The sequence below is a fragment of the Callithrix jacchus genome, chromosome 7, assembly GCF_049354715.1.
Source record: "Callithrix jacchus isolate 240 chromosome 7, calJac240_pri, whole genome shotgun sequence".
NCBI classification, from domain to species: Eukaryota; Metazoa; Chordata; class Mammalia; order Primates; family Cebidae; genus Callithrix; species Callithrix jacchus.
The window spans coordinates 27,197,308-27,223,151 of NC_133508.1; the positions used below are offsets into that span (position 1 = coordinate 27,197,308).

Below are 25,844 nucleotides of genomic sequence, written 5' to 3' on the forward strand. Positions count from 1 at the left end.
TATACTAGCTACCTACAACTTCAGGCAAATCATTTATTTCTTTGGGCATCAGTGTCATGAACTATAAAATCAGAGAATAAACCAAATGATCTAATGTCTCTTCCAGTTCTAAGTTCCATGATTTGAGGAAACCCCAAAATTGCCAATGGAAAAAGAAATGATAATAGACATTACTAAGCACTGTACAAAGCAAATACTTCAATCATGAAAAAGTTAAGTTGGTGATTTGAAAGAATTTAACAGTTGCATACCTTCTCCTAATATTACTTCCTATATTTTCCAGGAAAAGTGACTGGCACGTTTAGATGACTATTATGTCACAAGAAATATCACTATAAGAATCTTTTAAAAACTTACAAAGTAAGAGTTGAATATTGGTTACAGAAAGGACTTCTCAGTAATTACTTTACCAAAGAAAGCTACTAATATTTTATGACTATTAATCTAAGATGGGAAAAATGGGTGGTAAAATTGTTAAAGTAGAAAACTTTATAAATCTAAAACATGCCAACACAGAAACAAAAAGTTAAAAGTTCCACACTGAGAGGAAAGGAACTCTTCCCTGAAATAAAGATTTTGTTTATCCAAGTCCTGACAGAATTTAAGATGATTATTTTTTAGTTTAAAAGTTTTTAAACTGAAAACTCAAACAAGCTCTGAATTCTAAAATTTGAGACTATGTCTTAATTGACACATAATCTATGCTATATTAGGTTATAAAGTAGAATTTTAACTAAAAACACACCACCCAACAGGCAAGGTATGAAAATGTAAATCCCTCATAAAGCTCTGAGGGATTTAAAAAATGTATTTCTTTCACTACAATACATATACTCAAGCAATGTTTTAAGAAATACAATTTGGAAGAGCAAGGAAATATTCTTTTTACTTCCCCAATTAAGAATAAATGCCCCCCGAAAAAGCCTGTTTTTAACTGAATTTAGCCAATTAGATTTCAGTTGCATTTAAGAGTTCCAAGTAATTCAAATATAATTTATAGAATTACAAAAGCTTCATTTTATCTAGTCACCTTAAATTTTTTATGACTCAGTAAGTCAACTGATAGTATTAACAGCTTTATTTTTAAGTCTACTGAAATAACTACATCTGTATAAATTAAGACATCTTCCAAGGAATGAAAATAGAATTTGGTAAGCTCAGCAGAACACAGAGAATAATCACAATTAACTAAAGAGAAAAAATAATTTGAAAATGTTTTGTTATTGAAGAAACAGAATATAGGAAGTTATTCTGCACAGTTCTGATATGAATGAATTTCAGTCACCATATTTTAGTTAACACCAGTCCTCCAACTACACAACTTAAATTCCAGTTACAGTCAGGTGCAGTGGTTCACACCTGTAATGCCAGCACTTTGAAAGGCCAAGGTAAGAGGATCACTTGAAGCCAGGAATTTAACACCAGCCTTGGTGACATAGCAAGATCCCATCTCTATCCATCCCCCATCAAAAAAACTAGCTGGGTAAGGTGTTATGCAGTGCTCCCAGCTACTCAGGAGGCTGAGGTAGGAGGATCACTTGAGCCCAGGAGTTCCAAGCTGAAGTGAGCTATTTGTGCCACCGCACTCCAGCCTGCACAACAGAACAGGACTCTGCCTTTTAAAAAAAAAAAAAAAAACTTAAAAATATATAGGCCAGGCATGGTGGCTCACGCCTGTAATCCAAGCACTTTGGAGGCCAAGGCGGGCGAATCACCTGAGCTCAGGAGTTCAACACCAGCCTGACCAACGTGGTGAAACCCCCTCTTAAAATAAATAAATAAATTCATTTCAGTTACCACAAGAACTATAAGTAATTACACAAAGTGCAAACTTTGCTGCTAGGTCATAAGTCCACATAAGTGACAGATGAGTATCATTACTGTTGACTAATCAAGTCTTTGTTTCAAACTTTATTGGTGAATGGTCTCTGTATATCTGATATTAAGTTCATCCACAGACTACAAAGTACATAGTTGTGCTGCTTCCTTCTCCCCTAAATGATAAACCATTGTGACATTTTACAAAACTGGATATCAAAGAGAGAACTAGCCAACAAAGAAGAAAATGAAGCAAAGACATGAAAAGTGATCCTGCAAGGGATAAAATTCCAACTGAATGTAAATGGGCTTAAAATAGAAATAATGAATATAGGAATGATGACACTGCTGCCATTCAGGAGACTACAGAGACACAGCCAGAAGAATATCGTGAAGGCAAACTGATTAACATAAATGAACAAAGTGGCTGAGATGAAAGGGAAGAAGATACTACAGATAAAATGATACCCACAAAAACTTTACATTAAAGAAACTCCAGAAGATATTTCACAATGTTTAAAATCCAAAGGATAAAATATTGAGAGGGGCTGATCCACATAGAGAAAGAAGAATGACAACTTGTCAAGGCACAGAAAAAATGTGTGCTTCATAACAACTTGCAGAGTGAGAAGGTAGCAAGCACTGTTCAAACTATAACAAAGAAAACTCTTTAATTCTCAATATCTCTAATGTTTTACATTATGCTATACTAAAGATTAGCACCACTTTTTTTCATTTCTCTATTCATTTATAATAAAGTTTTGACAAAATATATAAACATCACAGAACAACTGTAATTTTATCCATTAATTAGTAAGATTGTTTTTCGTATACTGTCAGCTTGCATCACTTCTTTTTTTTTGAGACAAAGTCTCACTCTGTCACCAGGCTGGAGTGCAGTGGCGCAATCTCGGCTCACTGCAACCTCCATCTCCTGGGTTCAAACGATTCTGCCTCAGCCTCCTGAGTAGCTGGGATTACAGGCATGAGCCACCATGCCTGGCTAATTTTTGTATTTTTAGTAGAGATGAGGTTTCACCATGGTGACCAGGATGGTCTCAATATGTTGACCAGGATGGTCTTGATCTCTTGACCTCGTGATCCGCCCACCTCAGCCTCCCAAAGTGCTGGGATTACAGGCATGAGCCACTGAGCCCAGCCCTTGCATCACCACTTTTTATAATCTCCAGTAACCAAAGTAATGACTGCCTATACACAAAATGTACAGTGATCCTCTGGTTATAATCCATATATAAGAATCAACCACAAACTAGGTTCTATTATATTTTTCCTAAATAATTTTGCAGAAGAGTTTTTTTTTTTTTTTTTTGAGACGGAGTCTCATTCTATTGACCAGGCTGAGGTGCAATGGCATAATCTCAGCTCAATGCAAGCTCTGCCTGCTGGGTTCAAGCTATTCTCCTGCCTCAGCCGCCAGAGTAGGTGGGATTACAGGCGCCTGCCAGCATGCTCAGCTAATTTTTGTATTTTTAGTAGAGACGAGGTTTCACCACGATGGCCAGGCTGGTCTCAAACTCCTGACCTCAAAGGATCCACTCACCTCAGCCTCCCAAAGTGCTGGGATTACAGGCATGAGCCACCATGCCTGGCCAAGAGATTTACTTTAATTCAGTAAACACTTACTGTAAACCAATCTTTTGCCAGATATTGTGCAAGTCTTCAATATCCAGTATGCATCACTTTATACTAGATTCTGTTATACAAAAACAAAAAATTATTTCAGCAAAGTTTCAATCTATATCAATTTTGTCCTAAAATCTAAAAAGGAAATAGGATACCAGAAAATACAAAAATAAGCTAGGTGCAATGGCACATGTCTGTAGTTCCAGATACTCAGGAAGCTGAGGTGGGAGGATCACTTGTGGATGGAGAGTTAGTGCTTAATAGGTACACTGTTTCTGTTTGGAAAAAAGAAAGAAGTTTTGGAGGTGAATGGTGGTGATAATTGCAAAACAGTGTGAAGGTACTTAAAGCCACTGTAGAATTAAAAATGGTTGAATGATCAATTTTATCTTATGGATATTCACCCACAATAATAAACAGGTGTAAAAAGCAAAAATCTCTTTTAGATTTACAAAAGCTGAAAGAACTCATCACCAGCAGACTAGAGCAACACTTCATGCTAAAGGATTCCAAGGAAATAAAAACCACCAGAACTCTGGGCTATAAAACAATTCCCAACAAATTTGAAAGGACTTAAATCATACAATGCATATTTTCTGATCAGAAATAGTAAGTATTGATAAATATAAAGGAATTACTTTCTTCTTATTAAATGTTATTCAAAGCTAGTTGCTTTAAAAAAAAAAAAAAAAAAAACAGCCGGGCACTCTGGCTCACGTCTATAATCCCAGCACTTTAGGAGGCCGAGGCGGGTGGATTACTTGAGGTCAGGAGTTCAACACCAACCTGGCCAACATGGTGAAGCCCCATCTATATTAAAAATACAATTATTAGCCAAGTGTGGTGGCATGTGCCTGTAATCCCAGCTACCAGGTAGGCTGACACAAAAATCGCTTGAACCCACAGCAGGGGGCGCAAGCAGAGGTTGCAGCAAACCAAGATCATGCCACTGCACACCAGCCTGGACAACAAATTGAGACTCCATCTCAAAAAACAAAAGAACAAAGCATTATGGGGTTTAAAATACACACAGAAACAAAACACATGACATCAGCCAGGCATGATGACTCACACCTGTAATCCCAGCACTATGGGAAGCAGAGGCAGGTGGGTCACAAGGTCAGGAGTTCAAGACCATCCTAGCCAAGATGGTGAAGCCCCATCTCTACTAAAAATACAAAAAATTAGCTGGGCATGGTGCCGAGCACCTGTAATCCCAGCTACTCGGGAGGCTGAGGCAGAGAACTGCTTGAACCCAGGAGGTGGAGGCTGCAGTGAACCAAGAATGCACCACTGCACTCCAGCCCGTATGATAGAGCAAAACTCCACCTCAAAAAGAAAAAAAAAATGCTTGACACCAATAGCCCTAAGGCAGGAGAGAAGTGGAATCAACTATTACAAGGTCTTAACATACTCCTGAAGTAATATCATAGTCTACCTTCAAGTGACATTAATAAGTTTAAAGATGTTTACCAGAAGCCCTAAAGCAAACATGAATGAAATAATGAAAGAAAGAAGCAGAACAAAGAGTTTCAGTAAATCAGCACCCCCCAAAAAAGAATCACTCATTTAACACACAAGGAGGCAGAAAAAGAGGATAAAGGAAAGCTGGAATGGCTATATTCACATTAGACAAAGCAGATTTCCGAAGAATGCTAACCCAAGATAGAGAGTCTCTTTACAAAGATAAAAGGTCCATTCATCAAGAGGACCTAATAAGCCAAAGCATTTGTGCACCTAATATCACTTCAAAATATATGAAACAGAAAAAAAGACTAAATGCAAAGAATAACAGACATTCAAAATTACAGTTGGAGATTTCAATTTACCTTCTCTAATAACTGATAAAACAATTCAAATCAGTAAAGATACAGAAGAACTGAATATTATCAATCAACTTGACCTAATGAGACTTACAGATATTCCACCCAACCAGAAAAAATAAACATTCTTCTCAAATGCACACAAAACACCACTTTCCAAGACGGAACATATTCTGGTCTATATAACAGTTCTTAAATATGAAAGGACTCACAGCATATAAAGCATTATTCAGTATAGCCAAGACACAGCATCAAATTAGGTGTCTATCAATGGATAAATAAAGTAAATATAGGGGGAGGTGCAAACATATATAGTTATTTCAACAGACTATTATTCAGCCTTTAAAAAAGAAAAAAAATCCTGTTATTTGCAATGTGACACAACAGATGAACCTGTAGGACATTATGGTAAGTGAAATAAGCTAGGCACAGATGGATAAATGCTGAATGATCTCACTTTTTCAGATGTGGAATCTAAAAAAATCAAAGCTCATTGAAGCAGAGTGTAGAATGGTGGTTATCAGGGGCTAGAGGGTAAGGGGAATGGGGAGCTGTGGCTCTAAGGGTACAAAACTTCAGCTGTGCAAGATGAATAAGTTCTGGAGATCTAACGTACAACATGATGACTATAGTTAATAACATAGTGCTGCAGACTTAAACTTTGCTAAAAGAGTAGATCGTAAATGCTCTCATCACAAAAAAACAGTAGCTATGTAAAGTGATATGCTAGTCAGCTTGATAGTGGTAATCATTTCACAATGTATATGTATATCAAAACATCACATTGTACATCTTAAATACATACGGTTTTTATGTCAATTATATCTCAATAAAGCTGGGGGGGAAGCTATGTAATGTTAAAAAAAAAAATGAGGTATTATGTTTCCAACCAGTATGAAACTAAATTAGAAATCAACAGCAGAAATATCCTTGCAGAACCCCAAAATACTTGCAAACTAAGTAACACATCTCCAATAACCCCTGGGTCAGACAGAAATAAAAAGGGAAACTTAGAAATTATCTTGAGCTAACTGAAAATGAAAATACAACATATCTAAAGGTATGTGACACCGCTAATCTACTATTTAGACGGACATTTACAGACCTAAACACCTATGTTAGAAAAGATTAAGAGTCTCAAGTGAATGACCTTAGCTTTCACCTTAAGAAAGTATAAAATAAGGCCGGGTGTGGTGGCTCACGCCTGCAATCCTAGCACTTTGGGAAGCCAAGGCAGGCAGATTACTTGAGCCCAGGAGTTCAAGACCAGCCTGGCCAACATGGTGAAATCTCATCTCCACTAAAAATACAAAAAATTAGCTGGGCATGGTGGTGCACACCTGTAATCCCAGCTACTCAAAAGGCTAAGGCATGAAAAAGGCTTGAACCTGGAAGACGGAGGCTGCAGTGAGCCGAGATGGCACCACTACACTCTAGTCTGGGCGTCAGAGCACAACTCCATCTCAAAAAATAAAAATAAATAAAATAAAGTAAGAGCAAATTAATCCCAAGATAAGCAAAAGAAAAAGCATAAAGATCAGAATGAAAATCAATGTAACAACAAACAAAAAACAGAAAATTAATAAAGCCAAAGATGTTTTTTAATATCAATAAAGTAGTAGCCATAATGATTAGTTTAAAAAAGAAAGATGACACCAATTACCAATATGAAGAATGAACAATGTGAAATTATTATAGATTGTACAGATATTTTAAAAATAACGGATTAGACCAGGTGCCATGGCTCATGCCTGTAATCCCAATACTTTGGGAGGCTGAGGCAGGTAGATCACCTGAAGTCAGGAATTCGAGACCAGCCTGGTCAACATGGCAAAACCCTGTCTCTACTAAATATACAAAATATTAGCCAAGCATGGTGGCTAGCACCTGTAATCCTAGCTACTTGGGAGGATGAGGCAGTAGAATTGCTTGAACCCAGGAGGCTGAGGTTGTGGTTAGCCAAGATCGAGCCACTGTACTCCAGCCTGGGCAACAGAGCAAGGCTCTTGTTTCAAAACAAAAAAAAGGAATATTATAAAAGTTTTATGTAAATAAATCTGACAACTTAGGTGAAATAGCTAAATTCCTGGAAAGACAAAAAGCTCACTCAAGGAAAAATAGATAAAAAGAATAGGCTTGTATCCGCAAAAAGAAATTAAATATGTAGTTAAAACCCTTTTCCCCAAGAATACTTCAGGGCCAGATGGAATATTGCCCAATATATTCAATAAAACCAGCATTACAGTGACACCAAAACCAGACAAAGACATTACCAAAAAAGAAAACCACAGCCCAATAGCCTTCAAGAGTACAGAAGCAAAAATTCCTCACATACACGAACCAATGTAATTCAGCATTTAACACACACACACACACGCATGCACATATATGATCATTTCAACAAATGCAAAAGAGCATTTGATGAAATTCATCCCCTATTCCTGAAAAGAACTCTCACCAAACTGTGGTACAACCACTTTAGAAAATAATTTGGCAGGTTCTTCTAGTTAAACAGACACCTACCACAAGACCTATCTATTCCACACAGAGGTATTTACCCAAAAGAAATAAAAGCATACAATCATACAAAAATTTGTTTACAAATGTCCTCATAAGTTTTATTTGTAATAGCCAAAACCTAAAACCAATTCAGATTTCCATCAACGTGTGAACACATAAACAAAATGTGTAACAACAGAAACTACTCAGAAATAAAAATGTGAACTATTTTTAAATGCAAAAATGTGAATGAATCTCAAAGTAATTATGCATAGTAAAACATGCCAGACCAAAAAAACTATATATATGATTTCATTTATATAAAAATTTAGAAAATGCCAACTAATCTATAGGGACAGAAAGCCTAAGGACAGAGGACAAAAGGGAGGGATTACAATGGAGAATGAACAAATTTGGTTGAGGGGGGACGGGGATGGTTCATTATCTTGAATGTGTTGATGGTCACATGGCTATATATGTGTGTCTAAACTTATAAAAAGTCTATCCTTCAATTATGTACAAATAACTTTACCTCAGAAAAGCTCAAGAGTAGGACAGTGGTGACAGTTGTACAATGTGAATGCACTTAATGCTACTATACACTTGAAAATGGTTAAAATGGTCAATATTATGTAATGTTTATCATGACTGAAAAAAAAGGACTAAAAGAAAAAGAGCAGGTTACCAAACTAAAACAGTGATAATGATTATCAGCAGTAATGAGCCAGAAATCCATATATGCAGGCTATTTACTTCTTTGGCATATGCTGCAGTTTAATTAAATTGAATTTGAAGCTTTTTATAAGCTGTTACCTGTGAGATATGGTTGATGGAAGACTCCATTCTCCGAAGCTGAGAGGCTTGGATATCCAGCAGTTGGAGTACATTGTTGGCCAATGCATTTATTTGATAAGCAACACTAGCTAGAGATTGCGTTGTATAGGCTTTGGTCTCTTCTAAAGCTTTTCTCTTGTCTGTCGCCTGAAATAAGAACAAAAACAACGAATACTTATTTAGATTAACATTCATTAAACATATATTCTATAGAAAGGCAAAGTTATATTATTTTAATAGAGAAGCTCAATTCAATAAAAAATAAACTTTACTGTACCAATATGACAGTCTCAAGATACTACTGAATTAAGCCAAGGCAGAAATCCTATGGGTCAGCTGGGAACCACTCTCTCCCGAGTAGCTCATCCACTAAAGGGGCCACCAATGTAGTCACAGTAATCAGACATATACTGCACCAATTGGTTCTCCTTGCCCAGACCCTTTCTATCACCAATTCACAGCATTACAGCCTAAGGACTTTACTGTCAGCTTCAAGCTCCCAATCCACTTAGAATGATATGGACTAAATCCAATCTGTCTTATATTTCTGTTTCCACTAACCACCATCAGAAATCCAACCTCGTTATCTATGATAATTCAAGCCTACCATGCCCCCAAAAAACTACTGTGAATCTTATGTGCTTCAATTCCTTACCCACTCCTTCCCAAACTCCTGTAGATAACTCAGTCAGATGGGAAGAACTCCTCAGAGGAGCAAAGTTAAAAGGTGACAACCTGTGTGTGGGTAAGAGGGGGAATCAACAACTTATACCACAAAGAGTACATATCACTAATATATAATCTAAAAATGAAAAAAAAAAGCTATCCTAGCTACCTACAACTTCAGGAAAATCATTTATTTCTCTAGGTATTAGTGTCATTAACTCAGAGACTAAACAAAATGGTCTCATGTCCCTTCCAGTTCCCCACAGAAAAAAAAAGAGATGGAACAGAGATCTAATAGAAAGTTCACAAAAAAAGCAATGGAACCACTCTTAACCACTGAAAAGATGTTGAACCTCACTTATTATAGCAAAGAAATGCAAGTGTAAACCAATATGAGATACTGTTTCTCGCTGACCCAAATGACAGATATACGAAAGTCTCATAAGATACTCAGCAAAGTTGTGGAAAAAAAAACTCTGACACACTGCTAAGTGATATCCAGCAATATTACACATAGATTTACTTTTTGACCCAGTAAGCTCATTTTTAGGAATCTATCTCCAAAAAATCACTGGCAAAACCACAGAAAGATATGTACACAGTTATTCACCGTAGCACAATCTGTAATAGCAGAAGACTGGAAACAACCCAAATAACTATCAATAGGGAACAGTTTGAATAAGCTATGATATCTCCACACAATAGCATACTATACTGTCATAATAAGGATTAGGAAATCAAGGAATATCTCTGTTACCATGACTCCATAATCTCCAGAATACTGCTAAGGTGAAAAAAACAATGTGGGGAACAAAAACGTATATGCTACTTCTTAACAGAGAGAAATGTGAAAATACATGTTTATTTTTTAAAGGAAAGATAAACCTTGACATTAAAAAAAAAAATCATATACAAGAGAGGTAAATAGGACAGAGAAAACATGGATAGTAAATAGAATCCCTTAAGTGGATCCTGTTTCATAGATTTCTCTTTGGAACTATATACAAGCACACTGTAAAGACACTGCGGTTTTGGCTAGAGACCACCACACAAAGTGAACATCACAACAAAGCAAGTCACATGACATTTTTCAGTCCCCCAGCATATATAAAAGTTATGTTTATATTATGCTGTAGTCTATTAAATGTCCGATAGTATTACATCTAAAAAACTATGTACATGCCTTAATTAAAAATACTTTATTGCGCTGGGCACAGTGGCTCACGTCTGTAATTCCAGCACTTTGGGAGGCCGAGGTGGGCAGATCACCTGAGGTCGGGAGTTCAAGACCAGCCTGACCAACACGGAGAAACCCCATCTGTACTAAAAATATAAAATTAGCCAGGCGTGGTGGCAGATGCCTGCAATCCCAGCCACTCAGGAGGCTGAGGCAGAAGAATCACTTCAACCCAGGAGGCGGAGGTTGCGGTGAGCCGAGATCGTGCCATTGCACTCCAGCCTGGGCAACAAAAGCAAAACTCCATCTCAAAAAAATAATAATAATAAATAATAAAATGTATTCCTTAAAAAACTGCTAACCATCTTCAGAGCCTTCAGAGAGTCCTAATCTCTGTGTGCTGGTGGAGGGCCTTGCCTCCATGTTGATGGCTGCTAACTGATCAGGATGGGGTTTTTCAAGGTTGGGGTAGCTGTGGCAATTTCTTAAAATAAGACAATAATGAAACATGCTGCATCTATTGACTTTTCCTTTAAGATTTCTGTACGGCATGCGATACTTAATAGCACTTTTCCCTCAGTAGAACTTCTTTCAAAACGAAAGTCAAGCCTGGGTATGGTGGTGGCCTGTAACCCTGAGAGACTGAGGCAGGAGAATTACTTAAGCCCAAGAGTTTGAGGACAGCCTGGGCAAAACAGTGAGACCCTGTCTCTTAAAAAAAATAATAAATTGTTTTTAATGAGTCAAACCTCTGAAGCCCTACCCATGCTTTATCAACTAAGTTTATGTACCATTCCAAATACATTGTTGTCATTTCAACAAGGTTCACAACATCTTCAGCAGAAGTAGATTCCATCTCAAGAAACTACTATCTCTGTTCACCCATAAGAAGCAACTCATCCATTCAAGTTTTCTTATGAGATTGCAACAATTCAGCCCCATCTTCAGACTCCACTTCTAAGTCTAGTTATCTTGCTGTTTCCACCATATCTGCAGTTACTTTCTCCACTGAAGTCTTAAACACCTCAGCAACATCCATGAGGGTTGGAATCAACTTCTTCCAAAATCTTGTTAATGCTGATATTCTGACCTCCTCCCATGAATTACTAATGTTCCTAATGGCATCTAGAATGAATCCTTTCCAGAAGGTTTTCAATTTACTTTTCCCAAGTCCATCAGAGGAATCACTACCTAAGGTAGCTACAGCCTTATGAAAGGTATTTCTTAAGTAGTAAGATTGGAAAATAAAAATTAATCTATGGGGCTACAAAATAAGTATGTGTTAGTAGGCATGAAAACAACATTAATCTCCTTATACACTCCCATCAGAGCTCTTGGATGACTGGGGCACTGTCAATGAGCAGTAATATTTTGAATGGAATCTTTTTATCTGAGCATGTCTCGATAGTTGGCCTAAAAGATTCCATAAACCATGCTGCAAACAGATATGTTATCATCTAGGCTTGGTTGTTCTAGTTACAGAGTATAGGCAGGGTGGATTTAGCATAATTCTGAAGGGCCCTAGGATTTTCAGAATGGCAAATGAACACTGGCTTCAACTAAAGTCATCAGCTGCATTAGCCCCTAACCAGAGTCAGCCTGGCCTTCGATAATCTTAGCTAGATCTTCTGGGTAACTTACTGCAGCTTCTACATCAGCACTTGCTGCTTTATCTTGCACTTTATGTTACAGAGATGGCTGCTTTCCTTAAACCTCAGGAACCTATCTCTGCTGGCTTCCACCTTTTCTTCTATAGCTTTCTCACCTCTCTCAACCTTCACAGAACTGAACAGTTAGGGCCTAACTCTGAACTAGGCTTTGGCTTAAGGGAATGTTGTGGCTGGTTTTTTGTTTGTTTTTAGGGTGGGTGGGTTTGTCTGTTTGTTTGTTTGTTTGTTTGTTTGTTTTTGAGAGAGTCTTGCTCGTCACCCAGGCTGGAGTGCAGTGGCACAATCTTGGCTCACTGCAACCTCCACTTCCTGAGTTCAAGAGATTCTCCTGCCTCAGTGTCCAGAGTAGCTAGAACTACAGGCATGAGCCACCACACCGGACTAATTTTTTGTATTTTCAGTAGAGATGGGGTTTTACCATGTTATCCAGGCTGGTCTGGAACTCCTAACCTTAAGTGATCTGCCCACCTCACCCTCCAAAAGTGCTGGGATTACAGGTGTGAACCACCACGCCTGGCCTGGTTTGACCTATCCAGACCACTAAAACTTTCTCCCTGTCAGCAACAAGGCTTTTCACTTTCTTATGATTCATGTGTTCAGTGAACTAGCACACTTTTAATTTCCTTCAAGAACTTTTCCTTTGCATTCACAACTTAGCTAATGTTTGGAGTAAGAGGCTTAACATTTGGCCCATCTCAGCTTTTGACTTGCCTTCCTCACTAAGCTCCCATTTGTAGCTTTTGATTTAAAATGAGAAACATGGAATTCTTTCACATGAACACTTAAGAGGCCAACATAGGGTTATGTATTGGCCCAATTTCAATATTGTTGCATCTCAGGCAATAGGGAGGCCCAAAGAGAGGGAGAGACAGAGGGAACGATCAGTTGGTGGTGCAGTCAGAATATACAATTATTAAGTTCACCATCTCACATGAGTGCAGTCTGTGGTGCCCCAAAACAATTACAGAAGTAACATCAAATATCACCATAAGACACAATAATAATAAAAAGGTTTGAAATTTTTTTTTTTTTTTTTTTTTTTTTTTGAGACGATGTTTCGCTTTTGTTACCCAGGCTGAAGTGCAATGGCGCAATCTCGACTCACCGCAACCTCTGCCTCCTGGCTTCAGGCAATTCTCCTGCCTCAGCCTCCCGAGTAGCTGGGATTACAGGCGTGTGCCACCATGCCCTGCTAATTTTTCGTATTTTTAGTAGAGACGGGGTTTGACCATGTTGACCAGGATGGTCTCAATCTCTTGACCTCGTGATCCACCCGCCTCGGCCTGAAATATTTTAATAATTACCAAAATATGACAGAGACACACACAGTGAACATGTGCCCTTAGAAAAATGGCACCAATAGACTTGCTCAATGCAAGGCTGCTAGAAACCTTCAATTTGTAAAACACACAGTCAGCAAAGCCCAGTAAAGTACAATAAAGAGAAGTGTGCCTGTTAATAATTCACACAATAAAATAATTTAAATTTAAAAAGAAATTACCCCAAAGTAAAGGTAAATTAATCAAATTAGCCTAACTGTGTATGCAATTAGTGGCCTTACCCAGAGAAACAACTCTAGAAGTGGCTTTAAAGCACAGTAATTTGATACATTCTTAATGGGATTTACCATTAGAACAAAAGTAACTAAAAGGCCAGGCATGCTGGGTCAGGCCTATAATGCCAGCACTTTGGGAGGCTGGTGGATCACAAGGTCAGGAGTTCAAGACCAGCTTGGCCAATATGGTGAAACCCCATCTGTACCAAAAATACAAAAATTAGCCAGGCGCAGGGGCAGGCACCTGTAATCCCACCTACTTGGGAGGTTGAGGCAGGAGAATCACTTGAACCTGGGAGGCAGAGGTTGCAGTGAGCCAAGATCGCAACAATGCACTTCATCCTTGGGTGATTGAGTGAGACTCCACCTCTTAAAAAAAAAAAAAAAAAAAAAAAAAACTAGGAGAAGGAAAAACTGAAATTGTTTTTAGTCTCTTTATTGCTGGTGTGAGTATGGAAATTATTACCCTGATACTGTTATTTGCAGAGGGTGGGATACAGCAAATCATTAATTATGCCATTGAGAACTGAGATTTGGGGCATGGTTCAAAACAGATTCTGACACAAGAAAAGCCAGGTAAGAAAAAAATCCTATAGTTCTAGATTTAAATTTAAAGCACCAGTTTAAACCTAAGATATATGTATCATATAATATCTTAATATTCTAGCTCTGTCCAATGAAAAGATCTAAGAATAAAGAACAGTAGCCATGGAGCACCACCTATTATCCATATAGTGATGCACCTAGAACAGAGTGTATATCAAAAGGTATCTGGTTACAGTATGGTGACTATTAATAACAGCACTGTATACTTGAAAATTGCTAAGAGTAAATTTTAAGGTTCTCACCACAAAAAGAAAGTATGTGAGGCAATGTATGTTAATTAGCTCAATTTAGACATTCCACAATGTATACACATTTCAAAAAATATTGTACACCATAAATATATACAGTTTTCATGTGTCAATTTAAGTAAATAAACAACAAAACAGAAAAGCCACCAAGGAATATTCTAGGGTCATGTCAAAAGGATTCAACGTAAGGATCAATGAGGATCATAACTGCAATAGAATGAAACACACAAAATGTTTACATTTAAGACTTCATAACAGTATTACAAAGTTAAAAATAAACCAAAAAGTCACTAGCCACTTTTGTAGGAATGCTACAAATCATCTCATTTTTCTTCTTGGATGAGGAAGGAGGCCAGCATTAATAAAGTATGAAATGCATGTAATAAAATGTTAAAATTTTCAGTGAACAATTCAATGTGCTATGTTAAATGGGTACAGTAGTATACCCACCATGATAATCATGATAAAGAACACTTCCCTCATAACTCCCTCCCCATCCTCTGGACCCTGGAAACCACTGATTTCCTTTGTCACAACAGTGTTGCCTTTTCTAGAGTTTCATATAAATGGAATTGAAAGCTATAGTCTTTTGTATCTAGCTTCTTCCACTTAGAATGACCTTAAAATTCATCCTTGTTACTGCTAAGTAGTATTCTACTGTACGGATGTATCATAATTTGTTTCTCCATTTATCAGCTGATGGACATTTGGGTTATTTCCAGTTCTGGGCTACTACAAATATTTGAGTAGAAGGTCTTTGTGTGGACATACGTTTTCATTTCTTTTGGGTAATACCCAAAGATACAACTGCTGAGTCACAGGGTAAGTTAAGTGTATATTTAAGATTGTAAGAAACTACTGGTTGGGCATGGTGGTTCATGCCTACAATCTCAGCACTTTGGGAGGTCAAGATGGGAGAACTGCTTAAGCCTAGGAGTTCAAGACCAGCCTGAGCAACCTAGTGAGACTCTGTCTCTACAAAAATAAAAAAATTAGATAGGCATGGCGGCATGTGCCTGTGGTCCCAGCTACTTTGAAGGCTAAGGTGGGAGGATTGCTTGGGCCACGGAGGTTGAGGCTGCAATGAGCTGTTGTACCACTACACTCCAAGCCTGAACAACAGAACAAGACCCTGTCTCCTGAAAAAAAAAAAAAAAAAGACCGAAAGAAAGAAAGAAACTACCAAACTATCTTACAAAGAAATAGAAACAATATTATTCGGCATTCTCACTAGAAATGTACTAAAGTTCTAGTTCTCCACATCCTTGCCAACACTTGGTATGGTCAGTCTTTTAACTTTTAAATAATCTAGTAGGTATACAGTGGTATCTCATTATGGTTTTAATTTCCATTTTGCTATGAAATCATGTTTTCAAGTACTTGTGTGGCATCCATTTCTTCCTTGATAAAATGCTCAAATATTTTACCCATTTTTTAATTTTAGAGACAGAGTCTCTCTCTGTCCCCCAGGCTGGAGTGCAGTGCCAATGATCACAGCTTGCTGCGGCTTTGAACTCCTGGATTCAACGGATCCTCCCACCTCAGCCTCCTGAGTTGCCGGGAACGACAACAGTCTAATAACCCCACTTAGATAACAAAACAAGGGTCTCACATGCATTTTTTTTAAGCTTTCTGCCATTTTGTTTCCATGTCTTAAACTCTCCTCCGATTCTTTCTAGAAATGTCCCGTCTGTCACACCATATTTATCTTTTATAACTTTTATCTCTAATCCAAACCTATACCCAAATTTCTCCAACTTCCAAAAACGAACAACAAAAAAAAACCCCTTTATGTGGCTGGGTGTGGTGGCTCACATCTGTAATCGAGATAATAAGGGCTTTTTTAAAAGCATTCTGGGAGGCCCAGGCAGGCAGATGGCTTAAGATCAGCCTGGTCAACACGGCGAAACCCCATCTCTACTAAAAATACAAAAGTTAGCTGAGCGTGGTGGCAGGCACCTGTAATTCCAGCTACTCGGGAGTCTGAGGCATGAGAATTGCTTGAACCCAAGAGGCAGAGGTTGCAGTGAACCAAGATAGTGCCACTGTACTCCAGCCTGAGTGATAAAGCAAGACTCCATCACAAAATTAAAAAAAAGAACTCTCTATGTATGTTTTATCTTATTCCATACAATCCAAGATCTAATCAAAGATTGTTCACAGCTATTGACAGTCATATGTCTATTTAGTATCCTCAAATACAGAACACACTCCCAACCCTGACCCTTTTTTTCTTTCAAAACACAGAAATTATTTTTTAAATCCAGGCGTCTTGTAAAAATTCCTACAACCTGGACTTATCTGATTGTTTCCTTATGATTAGATTCAGATTGAATACTGTGGCCGAATACTATGTATTAACAGCTGATGCTGTGAACTTCCCATTACAGATAATGGAACATCTAAAATAACGTTCCACAGCTATTTCCAGTTTTCTTCCCATGATTTTCTTCCAGGCTGCCAACACAATTCTGCAAATGCTGATGAAGCTGATAATTTATTGATTTTACCAAGATGTCAAAAAAATGTTTTATGACAAAAACTGGGCTTCTATCCTTTCCACAAATGGTCCTTAAATGGTTTGTTGCTCAAAAGGTTAAGGGTGCAATAATCCAGTTGAGCCACAAGAAAAAACAACCAAATTCACACAAGCACAAACAATGACAAATATGCCATGACTGCTGACTGGCTGATGACTTTTTAAGGACATGATTACTTATAAAATGTTTCCCAATTTCAGAGATACTAAGTAGGAGAGGGCAGTTACTAGAATTCATGAAATACAGTATATAAGAAACACTTCTTGATTTAAAGGTCTTTTAAAAAACAAAGTATGTTAACACCAATGGAAAAGATTTAAAATCTCAGATTTCAGTACCTGTTGCAGGAAGAATTTTCTACTCGATAAAGTATACAAAAAACAAACATCTACTTTGCTGAAGGCCAACAAGCAGGCTGCTTGGTTAGAGACCTGAGAATCCTTCCAGGAAGAATCCATAATCACTTTGCAGAGAGAGATGAGACTCTTAGGGAAAAAAGAGCACATAGGCCAAATGCTGGTTCATTACTGACAAATAATCTATGAAGCAGAGTCATGGGGACTAGGGCATACATATATGTAATGCCTAGCTACCACTAAAGGATCCAATTTTCACTAAAGAATGCCTATTACAATAAAAAATGAAAACTAAAAAGAAATGGTACCAGGTTATGGCAAGTATCCAGAAAAAAGTAATGAATTTTTGCATAACGGTTCAGGTTGAGATCTTTCATTATAAACTTTAACACAGCTCCTCCCTACCACCTCCCAATTAAGCAACTGCTAAGAGGCCTCAGAGCCCATTCATTCCCAGCAACATCTAGGGAAGCCTCTACTGCCTGTGGTGTCACACAGTTGTGACTGACAGGAATGCCAGTTGAGGCATACTCTCTTCTTTAATAGGAGAGCTACACAGAACAATCAACTGCTAGCATACATATTCAGCATATAGAATTCCAAGTTCAACCATAATGCAGAATATTTTAAAATCTTTTTAAGTCAATATGTCTCCCCAAGGTATTCCCAAGAACTAGATAATTAGCCTTTGAAATTTCAAGTCTTACCAACAATGACACTTTCCCCAAACTAATTCTTTTACCATTCTGCACCATCCTCCAAGTCTTACATTTCAAAAATGGTCTTAATGCAAAACCTGGAAAAACCCAGTTCTAAGAAAAAACTCTATTTCAACACATAATCTGTTATACACTTAAGTGTTACTAATAAAAAAACAGCTCAGCCAGATGCATCAGCTCATGCCTGTAATCCCAGCACTTTGGGAGGCTGAGGCGGGCAGATCATGAGGTCAGATCAAGACCATTTGGACAACATGTGAAACCCCATTTCTACAAAAAATACAAAAATTAGCCAGGTGTGGTGGTGTGCACCTGTAATCCCAGCTATTCAGGAGGCTGAGGCAGGAGAATTGTTTTAACCCAGGAGGCGGAGATTGCAGTGAGCTGAGATCAAGCCATTGATTGCACTCCAGCCTGGGCGACAGACCAATAGAAAGAAAGAGAAGAAAAGAAAGCAAAGAAAGAAGGGAAAGAAACAAGGGAAAGAAAGGAAAGAAAAGAAAGAAAATAGCGCATATTAGTCCAAAACATTTGCTTCCTTCCATTAACTCCTTCCATGTTAACGAGTTATCTTCCCATATAATTTTAAAAGGAATTATATAGCAAGAGCCATGATGATCAAGAATACAGCTTGAGCAAATACTCTCACGTACTACTAAAAAATCTAATCAGATCATATATATATCTTAATATTTAAATGTATATATTTATATATTGTATATAAATTGTAGTGAAGTACATATATTTATATATAATTATATATTATATAATATATATGTTAAATATATATTATATAATATATAATTATATTATATATTTATATATTTATAATATATAATTATATATATTTTTATTTCTTCGGAGTAAATTATAAAATATATATTATATATGAATATATATATGAATATATATAATATATTACATATTACATATATTATATAGTCTTCACTACAAGAAATTTGCCCAAAAGAAATAAATGGTCAAGTGCAAAATATCTATATGCTCAAAGATGTTCATGTCACCTTTATTTACAACACCATAAAAAAAAAACTAGAAGAGATCTAAATAGCCAATGACAAATGAATACAAAAATTAATATACTGGGGCCAGGCATGGTGGCTCACACCTGTAATACAGCCCTTTGGGAGGCCAAGGAAGGTGGATCACCTGAGGTCAGGAGTTCGAGACCAGCCTGGCCAACATGGTGAAACCCTGGCTCTCCTAAACTACAAATATTAGCCAGGTGAAGTGGTGCATGCCTGTAGTCCCAGATACTCAGGAGGCTAGGCAGGAGAATCACTAGAACCCAGGAGGTGGAGGTTGCAGTGAACTGAGATTGCACCACTGCAGTCCAGCCTGGGCAACAGAGCAAGACTCCATCTCAAAAAAAGAAAAAAAAATTAATATACTGGAATATCATCTAGTCCATAAAAATGACATAACCTCAAAAGAACAGGCAATGAAGCAAAAATAGTCAGATGGAATTACATAAAGCTAAAAAGCTTCTGCACAAGAAAGGAAACAATCAACAGTGTAAAATGACAACCCATAGATGGGAGAAAATATTCTACCCATCTGACAAAGAACTAATAACCAGAACATATAATGAGCTCATACAATGCAATGGCAAAAAACAAATTAACCCAAACAAAAAATGGCAAAAGATCTGGACAGATACTTCTCAAAAGACGACATACAAAACACACATACACACACACAAAAGAAGACATACAAATGGCAAACAGGTATATGAAAAAATGCTCAATATCATTAATCAGAGAAACACAAATCAAAACCACAATGAGACAGACCCAGCATGGTGGCTCATGAACTTTGGAAAGCCAAGGCAGGCAGATTACCTAAGGTCAGGAATTCAAGACCAGCCTGGGCACCATAGTGAAGAAACCTTGTCTCTACTAAAAATATGAAAATTAGGCTAGGCACAGTAGCTCATGCCTATAATTCCAGCACTTTTGGGGATCAAGGCAGGCAAATCACTTGAGGTCAGGACTTCGAGAACAGTCTGACCAACGTGGTAAAATACCATTTCTGCTAAAAATACAAAAATTAGTCATGTGTGGTGGCACTCACCTGTAATCCCAGCTACTCCAGAGGCTGAGGCACAAGAATCACCTGAAGCCGGGGGCAGAGGTTGCAGTGAGCCAAGATTGCCTGGGCAACAGGCTGGGCACGGTGGCTCAAGCCTGTAATCCCAGCACTTTGGGAAGCCAAGGTGGGTGGATCACGAGGTCAATAAATCGAGACCATCCTGGCCAACATGGTGAAACCCCATCTCTACCAAAAAATACAAAAATTAGCTGGGCATGGTGGCGCATGCCTGTAGTCCCAGTTACTTCAGAGGCTGGGGCAGGAGAATCACTTGAACCCAGGAGGCAGAGGTTGCAGTGAGCTGAGATTGCACCACTACACTTCAGCCTGGCGACAGAGCAAGACTCCATCTCAAACAAACAAAAAAAAAAACCCCACAATGCGTTATCATCTCACCCCCAGTTAAAATGGCTTATATAAAAAAGGCAATCGCCAGGCACAGTGGCTCACGCCTGTAATCCAACACTTTGGGAGGCTGAGGTGGGCAGATCACCTGAGGTCGGGAGTTCAAGATCAGCCTGACCAACACGGTGAAGCCCCATCTTTAAAAAAAAAAGAAAAAGAAAAAGAAAAAAGGCAATAAAAGATGCTAGAGAGGACATGGAGAAAGGGGAACACTCGTACTCTGTTAGCTGGAATATAAATTAGTACAGCCACTATGAAGAACAGTATGAAGATTCCTCAAAAAACTAAAATTAGGCACAATGGCTCATACTTGTAATTCCAGCACTTTGGGAGGCCCAAGTGGAAGGATCACTTGAGCTCATAAGTTCAATACGAGCCTGAACAACACAGCAAGACCTCGTCTCTACAAAAAATTTAAGGGTGTGGTGGTACACACCTGTGGTCCCAGCTACTTGGGAGGCTAAGATGGGAGGATAGCTTAAACCCAGAAGGTTAAGGCTGCAGTGAGCCATGATCACTCCACTGCACTCCAGCCTCAGTGAGAGAGTTAGACCCTGTGTTCAAAGGAAAAAAAAAGTATTCCATACCTAATTTTAAATTTTAAATACACACACACACACACACACACACACAAAATTCTAAAAGGAAATATATTGATATATGAGTGGTTATTTCTGGGTTGTGAGATATGGGTTTTTTTTAATATTCTATTTTTCTGTATCCAACTTTTTTAACAACCATTACTTGAAGGGAAAATAATTATTTTTACTAAGAATTTTTATTTGAGACAGGGTCCAGGCTGGAGTGCAGAGGCACAATTATGGCTCGCTGCAGCCTTGAAACCCTGGGCTCAAGGGATCTTCCCACCTCAGACTTCCACATAGCTGGCACTACAGGCAGGATCCTCCCACTTCTGCCTCCCAAGTAGCTGGCACTACAGGCACACACCACCATCCCCAGCAAATGTTTTTTTATAGCTTTTGTAAAGACAAGGTCTCACCATGTTACCCAGGCTGGTCTCAAACTCCTAAGCTCAAGGAATCCTCCTGTCTCAGCCTCCTAAAGTGCTAGGATTACAGGCATGAGCCACTGTGCCCAGTCTATTTTTACTGAGAATTTTAATGACATGGATAATTCTCTTGATAGGATCTTTTTTTATTTTTTAGACAGAATCTTGCTCTGTCACCCAGGTTGGAGTGCAGTGGCGCGATCTCAGCTCATACTACAACCTCTTGTGACATTTTCCAAATGATCCACAATAACCACGTAACATTTTTTTTGCAAATACCAGAAGACTAAGAATAAGGCTAATACTACCTCCCTACCACCGCACCAAAAATGAGGGTGAAAATGTAAAGACTGTGAATCCTTGATGATACCGAGCTGAAGAATTAACCCTAACCCTAAATTCCTACTTTGGAATTTGGTATATGAAATCACAAATGTTCCTTACTTTTTTTTTTTTTTTGAGACGGAGTTTCGCTCTTGTTACCCAGGCTGGAGTGCAATGGCGCGATCTTGGCTCACTGCAACCTCCGCCTCCTGGGTTCAGGCAATTCTCCTGCCTCAGCCTCCTGAGTAGCTGGGATTACAGGCACGCATCACCGTGCCCAGCTAATTTTTTGTATTTTTGGTTGAGACGGGGTTTCACCATGTTGACGGGGATGGTTTAGATCTCTTGACCTCGTGATCCACCCGCCTCGGCCTCCCAAAGTGCTGGGATTACAGGCTTGAGCCACCGCACCCGGCCAAATGTTCCTTACTTTTTAAGCTAACTGAGTTGTATTACTTATAGCCAAATGCATCCTAAATGATTTAACTTCTATATGGAAGGAGAAAGTACTTTCATTAAAAAGGGTCTTGGCTGAACCAGAAAGTAACAATTTATAGTAATACCCCCCTAGTTACATAGACAAAAGATCTATTAAGGTACTTCTCAAGTTACTGAGGCTGTTTCCTAAACTAGTCCAGTAATTTACAGCTGGTTGTATTACTCATTAAAATGTTTATCTGAGAAATCACTCTAGCTTGCCTTTCCCACAAGGCAATTATATTTTAATCTGTGTTAGTCAGCTTGGGCTGCCATTAACGAAATACCATAGAATGGATGGCTTAAACAAGAAAAATTTATTTGCCCAGTTCTAAAGGCTGGGAAGTCCACAATCAAGGTTCCAATAGGGTTCTAGTTCTAGCAACAGATTTCTTCCTGGCTTGCAGACAGCTATCTTCTCACTGTTTCCTCACATGGCAGAGAGATACCAATCTCTGTTGTCACTTTCTCTTTTATAAGTACACTAGTTCTATGGGATCAGAGCTCCAGCCTTATGACCTCATTTAACCTTATTCACCTCCTTAAAGGCCCAAGCTCCAATACACATGGTGGGGGAAACGGGTTTGAGACTTCAATATAAGGATTGCGAGGGGACACAATTCTATTCACAATTAGAATAATCTTTAACTTGAAACATTAGGAAATGATGCCTTCTTACAAATACCCAAAATATACACTTGACAGCAATACTGTAAAAAGTTACATATAATTAGCATTTAATTTTCTCTTTTTGGTGTTTTTGTTTTTGAGATGGAGTCTCACTCTGTTGCCAAGGCTAGAGTACAGTGGTGTGATCTATCTAGGTTCACTGCAATCTCTGTCTCCCAGGTTCAAGCGATTCTCATGCCTCAGCCTCTTAAGTAGATAGAATTACAAGTGTGTGCCACCAAGCCCAGCTAATTTTTTATTTTTAATAGAGACAGGGTTTCCTCATGTCGGCTAGGCTGGTCTCAAATTTGTGGCCTCAAGTGAGGCCACCTGCCTTGGCCTCCAAAGAGCTGGGATTATAGGCATGAGCCACCGTGCCCAGCCTAGTTTTCAAAGTATTTTTACACAGTAACCTAAGCAAATATATTGATTTCACAGATGAAGGCACTAATTAAAGCTCACCAATACCAATCTGTCCAAGGACTCCTTCTATAACCAGGAAATGGAGTAGCTAGGACTAGAACCCAGGTCTGAATCCTAGTCCAGTGATCTTTACACAGCTCTTTATCTTTCATAGGCACCTGAGGTATGGGAACTTCATTTCATCTAATGTTCTAAACATCAGAAGCAGTTTAGGGGAGGGGAAGAGGAAGGAGCAGAAGATAGGGTTCCAAGTAGAATGAAATGAACAGTATCAGTTTAAAGGTGAGTAAGCCTACAATAGGGAGACCCAATGGGAGAATATACCACAGGGCATAAGAAATACTATAGGCCCTTGAGAGCATTTTAGGGAATGTGGATTTCACTCTAAGCCTAGTGGGGAAACACTGAAGAATTTTTAGGAAGAAAAAACATGACTAGTTTTACACTTTAGAAACATCACTTCAGCTGCAGTTTTATAAACTAGATTGTGGAAACACAGAGGACACAAAAATGGAGACAAGGATTCTGTTACAATACGTGTTTTGTGATGTGTACACAAGAAAGACATCTTTGCCAGGTGCTGTGGCTCACGCCTGTAATCCCAGCTCTTAGGAAGGCAGAGGCAGGAGGATAGCTTGAGCCCAGGAGTTCGAGACCTGCCTGGGCAATACAGATCCAGTTCTCCACAAAAACGAAAAAAAAGAAAGAGATCTTTAACTGAAATATCCCACTTAGCCTAGCAAACAATGAGGAAAAAGAAATTTGTAGTGGTTAAGTAACTTGTGCAAGGTAACACTGCTAGGAAGAAACAGAACAACTACAACTCCAAAGACCAGTCTGCCACTATGCCACACTGTCTCCATTTATAACTCTAAAAAAGAACAAAGTATAATTCTAATGAGGCCTCTAAGATGAACCACTCTAAGTCATGATTAACTCTTCTGCATACCACATGAATTTTAATTCACTGGGAGGGTAAAGAGGGGAGAGTAAGAAAGTAAATTTTCTCAGGATAACTGAGAATGTTTTTGATCTATGAAATAATTGATGTTCTACACACAGGGTTCTATAAATGGAAGAAACAAAAATTAAACATTTAACACATTTCTAGGCTATCCTTCACTGAAGTGACAAAATCACATCTTTAATTCATGCCCAAACAAATGTAACTTTAGCCCGGCAGGGTGGCTCACACCTGTAATCCAGCACTTTGGGAGGCCGGGGCATGAGCCACCCTGCCAGGCTACACCCTGCCCTTAATCCCAGCACTTTGGGAGGATCACAATGTCAGGAGTTCAAGACCAGCCTGGACAACGTGGTGAAACCCCGTCTCTACTAAAAATACAAAAAATTAGCAGGGCATGGTGGCGGACACCTGTAGTCCCAGGTACTCGGGAGACTGAGGGAGGAGAATTGCTTGAACTCAGGAGGTAGAGGTTGCAGTGAGCTGTGACCCCAGCACTGCACTCCAGCCTGGGCAACAGAGCACAACTCCATCTCAAAAAATAAAAATAAATATGATCCCCAATGCTGGAGGAGAATCCTAATGGCAGGTGTCTGGGTCATGCGGAAGAATCTCTCATGAATGGCTTGGCGTCCTCAGGTAAATTCTTGCTCTACTAGTTCCAAAGGGCTGGTTGTTAAAAAGCGTCTAGCACCTCCCCACCTTGCTTCTAGCCAAGTGATCTCTGCAAATGTCAACTCCCTTCCCTTCAGCTACAAGTGGAAGCAACTCGAAGCCCTCAACAGAAGCAGATGTTGGCACCATGCTTCTTATACAGCCTGCAGAACATGAGTCAAATAAATTATCCAGCCTGAAGTATTCCTTTGTAGCAACACAAACAAACTAAGACACTCACTTAAACCAGTTTACAACACAGTTTCACAGAATTAGTCTTAGCTATCTCAAGTCTAGTGATTCATTAATCACATTTTCCAACCAAAAATCAAGACCAGTATGACACTGCCTGACAAATTACATGTATCCTAATTTCTTAATCTGTTCTGGAAAAAGTATATGAATTACAAAACTATAGGAATCAATTAATCTTTACTATAATCGAATTTTCTATATTACTGCTATTTCAAAAAATCTAAGATGTGAACAGAGGGATATTCTGTTCACACATGTACATTATAAAATAGAAACAATAAACAAAAAGAGAAAAAATATTTTATTAATAAATTATCACATCAGATCCCAGGCAAATAGATAATTTAATCACTTTTAAAAATCTAAGCATCAGAGCCGGGCACAGAGGCTCACACCTGCA

General features: G+C 38.5%; 1 protein-coding gene across 22 annotated transcripts in view; it reads right to left on the reverse strand.

Moving 5' to 3' along the window:
• The window catches only part of ABI1 (abl interactor 1), a 118,710-nt gene that overhangs the window by 70,336 nt on the left and 22,530 nt on the right, over window positions 1-25,844 (reverse strand). For all 22 annotated transcript variants that reach the window (XM_035252866.3, XM_035252864.3, XM_017974120.4 and 19 more), the window contains exon 2: window positions 8,598-8,765. In XM_035252866.3, the coding sequence (XP_035108757.1) occupies window positions 8,598-8,765 (168 nt within the window). The remainder of the gene's footprint in view (window positions 1-8,597; window positions 8,766-25,844) is intronic.